The sequence below is a fragment of the Aquarana catesbeiana genome, linkage group LG07 (genome assembly GCF_042186555.1).
Source record: "Aquarana catesbeiana isolate 2022-GZ linkage group LG07, ASM4218655v1, whole genome shotgun sequence".
NCBI lineage: Eukaryota > Metazoa > Chordata > Amphibia > Anura > Ranidae > Aquarana > Aquarana catesbeiana.
Genome location: NC_133330.1, coordinates 303650812 through 303654911, shown reverse-complemented (window position 1 = coordinate 303654911; position 4100 = coordinate 303650812). Strand labels below are relative to the sequence as shown.

General features: G+C 41.5%; 1 protein-coding gene across 1 annotated transcript; it reads left to right on the top strand.

The window, feature by feature from the left end:
• The first annotated feature begins 641 nt into the window (after positions 1 to 641).
• On the top strand, positions 642 to 3367 carry CCN1 (cellular communication network factor 1). The gene is made up of 5 exons (XM_073593605.1): positions 642 to 849; positions 975 to 1188; positions 1484 to 1831; positions 2004 to 2206; positions 2413 to 3367. The coding sequence occupies exons 1-5, from the start codon at positions 787 to 789 to the stop codon at positions 2710 to 2712; spliced, it is 1128 nt and encodes a 375-aa protein (XP_073449706.1). The 5' UTR covers positions 642 to 786; the 3' UTR covers positions 2713 to 3367.
• The last annotated feature ends 733 nt before the right edge of the window (positions 3368 to 4100 follow it).

Here is a 4100-nt window from a genome sequence, read left to right as displayed (position 1 = left end):
GGGGCCCCAACAGGGGGCACTGCGATTTCCATCTCAATGTTAACACTTTTTTTCATTTTTTAAACTTTAATTGAAGCGAAACATTGTGACACTTCATTTATATCTGCGCAGTGCATTGTGCTGCAGTTCGGGAACATCCGGTACACCACAGAATATTGCACCTGCATTATGGTGTGAATGCGGTGCATGCGACTGGCGTTTTATTAAGTGTGGAACAGTGCAGGTGACCGTGCATAGTGTGAATGAGCCCTTGGGTTAACAGACACTTTAAACTTTCGCAAAGCATATGACAGGCTGAGGGCGGGGGTTGGGTGAGTAATGAGTGCACACCATTGCTGCCAGTGTTAATACAGCCAATTTCCTCCACTGTGCTGTCTGTATGGAGCTCACTGTAAATAAGTGATGCTAGGCTGGGTGCCTTTCCCTCCTCCTAATGGCAGACTGGGAGCCTTTTCCTGTCTGCTGGTGAGGCTGCACTCCCCCTCTCTGTCTCTTCTCCCTCCTTGGGAGACACAGTCAGGCTCCCATTAGACGGGGAGGGTCTTGGCCACGGTTCGAGCCCAGCCGCATTCCTAGGATGTTTTGTGAATGTGGAACTTAGGCAGTGGTGACGTCACGTTCGGCCGTCTCCTATATAAGAAGGAGGGAGCCTGGAGCAGCTCAGAGAGCAGCACCAACTCTAGACTGGGACCAGTACGAGCACTGCCACCAGTCGTAAGCACAGCACAGCACAGCACTAGAAGGTGTCGCACCGGACTTCCCCAGCACTTTTATTTTAGAGGAACTATGGCTTTCCTAGGAATGAGCCCTCTTCTGATCGTGGCCATCCTCACCGGACTCATAGACTTGGTAAGTAGACTTAACGTTGCAGAAAGTTTCAAGAGCCTTGCCTTGTGTGCACATGCTGTGATGTCTTCTGCTCATGATGTCTTCTGCTCATGGGTTAACAGTTCTTCTTGTCCTTCACCCCCCAGGCGTTCTCATCCTGCCCGCTTGTATGCCAGTGTCCCCTGGAGGTACCCCGATGCGCCCCAGGAGTTGGATTGGTCCTTGACAGCTGCGGATGCTGCAAGGTGTGTGCGAAACAGCTGAACGAAGACTGCAGCAAGAGCCAGCCTTGCGACCACACCAAGGGGCTGGAGTGCAACTTCGGGGCAAATTCTAAAGCCACCAAGGGCATCTGCAGAGGTAAGTTGATTTCTGGGTTCACCCTTGATTTCTATTATCCTCTTTTGCAGAACTGCAGTCTTCTTGCTCTATCTAGTCAAGGAGTTTAGGGAATCTCAGTCCATGTATGGTTATGCTTTGTTGATGCTAGCTTGGCAGAAAGACACATGATTTCAGCAGTCTGGAATGCAATTCAGTGTCTGGGTCTAGCAAAATGAGCAAATCGTTATTCCATGATCAACATTAAGGATTGTGATCTTGTTTACGTGTCTCCGAGGAATCTCAAAGTTTTTTTTATTGTTTGCTTCCTTTATAGCAAAGTCTGAAGGAAGACCTTGTGAATATAACTCAAGGATCTACCAGAACGGAGAAAGCTTCCAGCCTAACTGCAAGCACCAGTGCACATGCATAGACGGGGCTGTTGGTTGCCTTCCTTTGTGCCCTCAAGAACTCTCTCTCCCCAACTTGGGATGCCCAAATCCAAGACTGGTGAAGGTGCCCGGGCAGTGTTGCGAGGAGTGGATCTGTGATGAAGCCAGGGACACATTCGATGACATGGAAGACTTCTTCAGTAAAGAATTAAGTCTGGATGCTAATGAAGGAGAGCTGACCAGCAAGAACGAGTTTGTTCCCATTCTGAAAGGAGGACACAAATTGCTACCCGGTGAGTTTTTTTTTTTGGTTTGTTTAACTGCTTTCAAGTCCAACTGTTATTCCTAGTAGTAGATTTAGATAGAGGGCACCTTGATTGATTGACAGCTGTCAGTATTGCAGACAGGGAGCCCATGCAGCATGCTATTCTGCATCAACTAAGCATTGCTTTGTCTCCTTTACAGTATTTGGCTCCAATCCACAAGTCCATGTTGTTGAGACCCAGAAGTGCATTGTCCAAACCACATCTTGGTCCCAGTGCTCCAAGACTTGCGGAACTGGCATCTCTACAAGAGTTACCAATGACAACAAAGATTGCAGACTTGTTCGAGAGACCAGGATCTGTGAGGTCCGGCCATGTGGAGAGACAAACTACTCACAATTAAAGGTAAGATCCATAGATCTGTTGCATACTATTAACTTTGTGCATATTTCCTTTTTTTATTTATTTTTTTTTATTCTTTCTTTACGTTTTTTTTTTTTTGCACCTGATATGTAACTTTATGCACTTTTTTTTTTTTTTACTTTCCTTGTTTCCTTAACTGATATGTGGCTAATGATTTTATTTTTTATTTTTTTTCTTTAATTCTACAGAAGGGAAAAAAATGCACAAAGACCAAAAAAGCTAAGGCTCCAGTGCGATACAGCTACGCCGGCTGCACAAGCGTGAAGAAATACCGACCCAAATACTGTGGATCTTGCGTGGATAGCAGATGCTGCACCCCACAGCAGACACGGACTGTCAAAATTAGATTCAGGTGTGACGACGGAGAAACTTTCACCAAGAACGTTATGATGATCCAGTCCTGCCGGTGCAACTACAACTGCTCACACGCCAACGAAGCTTACCCTTACTACAGATTATTCAACGACATCCACAAATTCAGAGATTAAACCTGAAAAGGCAAAGCAACACATGGACACACTTGAGGAAAATTTAAAAAAAAAAATTTAAAAAATGGGAATTTACTGTTGTGAAGACGTTGCAATGCCTTCTTTGGACACTGTGTGGCACTAGAGACTTAGAATGCATTACCACCTGGACTTCATTACAACAGGCTGAAAATATTTACAGCTTCATAATACTGGAGCAAACAAGTTGCTTCTTTTTTTGGAGCAGTTTATATTATTATTATATTATTATTATTTTTTATTTTTATTTTTTTTTTTGTTAGTAAATTATCTTCTTAAGTATTCTGGTCCCTTTTAAAAAAAAAACAGAGTTGTTTCTGCATATTTCTATTGAATGACCAAACTGGTAAACTTGGGAAAAAAAGAGAAAAGGTTAAGTTACATTCCTTCCTAATGGATTGCGCTTAATGAAGCGTTAATCTGTGGCAGCTATCACAATCCAACAGTTCTCCAGCAAACAGAAGTTTTTTTTTTTTTTTTTTTTTCAATTTTTTTTTTATTTATCGAAATGTAGTTTTTTTTTGTGACAAATGTAATACTGGAATAAATTGTAAATGATTTTAATTTTTATATTCAACGAATTAAAGAATTTATTTATGGAATTAATCAGTTAATAAAAATATTTACCTATTTTTTAGATTGCTTTTCCTGTTTGGCTTTTTTTTTTTTTTTTTTTCTTTCTATAGAGTATGCGTGCTTTGAAAAGAATGCTAATTGCCTTAACCCTTTGTGCTCCAGCATAGACAGTCTGGTAACTCGAGCTTCAATGGCTTTTATATTGAGGTACAATGGTGTGCTTATTTGAAAAGGCAATGCAGGGATGTGAAATGTACCCTAGCAGCCAATGGGATTTTAGCTTTTGTTCAGATAATTAAAAGACGAATGCTGATTTGCTATTGTATGTCTGATATGGAGAATGCCATTGCTGTTCTCCACTTTTGAAAATTTGTAGCTGTTATAATGATGATCCTCTTTCTTCAAAACTTTCTGAGTCTCTGACCTGGAGCAAGCATGCAGATCAGTTTTGACTTCACTGGCTGCATGCTTGTTGCTTGCCAGTAACTCAGAATGTATTGAAGCTAGAGATGGCAAATCAGCACTGTATTTTTCTCAGCATCCCTTTAAGAAGCTCGATATTGCCATGCTATTTGATATTGAATTAATGAGGCAATACTATGTAACATTTTACTCCATTATAGTACGAAGTTATTAAACAGCTATTCTCAGATTGCCCCTCCCCCCCCATGTGCACGTGTTACCTATTTCCAAAATCCAGTTTATATCTTGATTTTTTTTTTTTTTTTTTTTGTGATACTATACTTTAATGGTTGCTCTATGTATAGGATGTGCACACTTATGCAATAACTGGC

Coding starts and splice junctions, on each gene's coding strand:
- CCN1 (XM_073593605.1), top strand. CDS start 787: ATGGCTTTCCTAGGAATGAGCCCTCTTCTGATCGTGGCCATCCTCACC. Junction 850..974: donor TCACCGGACTCATAGACTTG/GTAAGTAGACTT, acceptor TTCACCCCCCAG/GCGTTCTCATCCTGCCCGCT. Junction 1,832..2,003: donor AGGACACAAATTGCTACCCG/GTGAGTTTTTTT, acceptor TCTCCTTTACAG/TATTTGGCTCCAATCCACAA.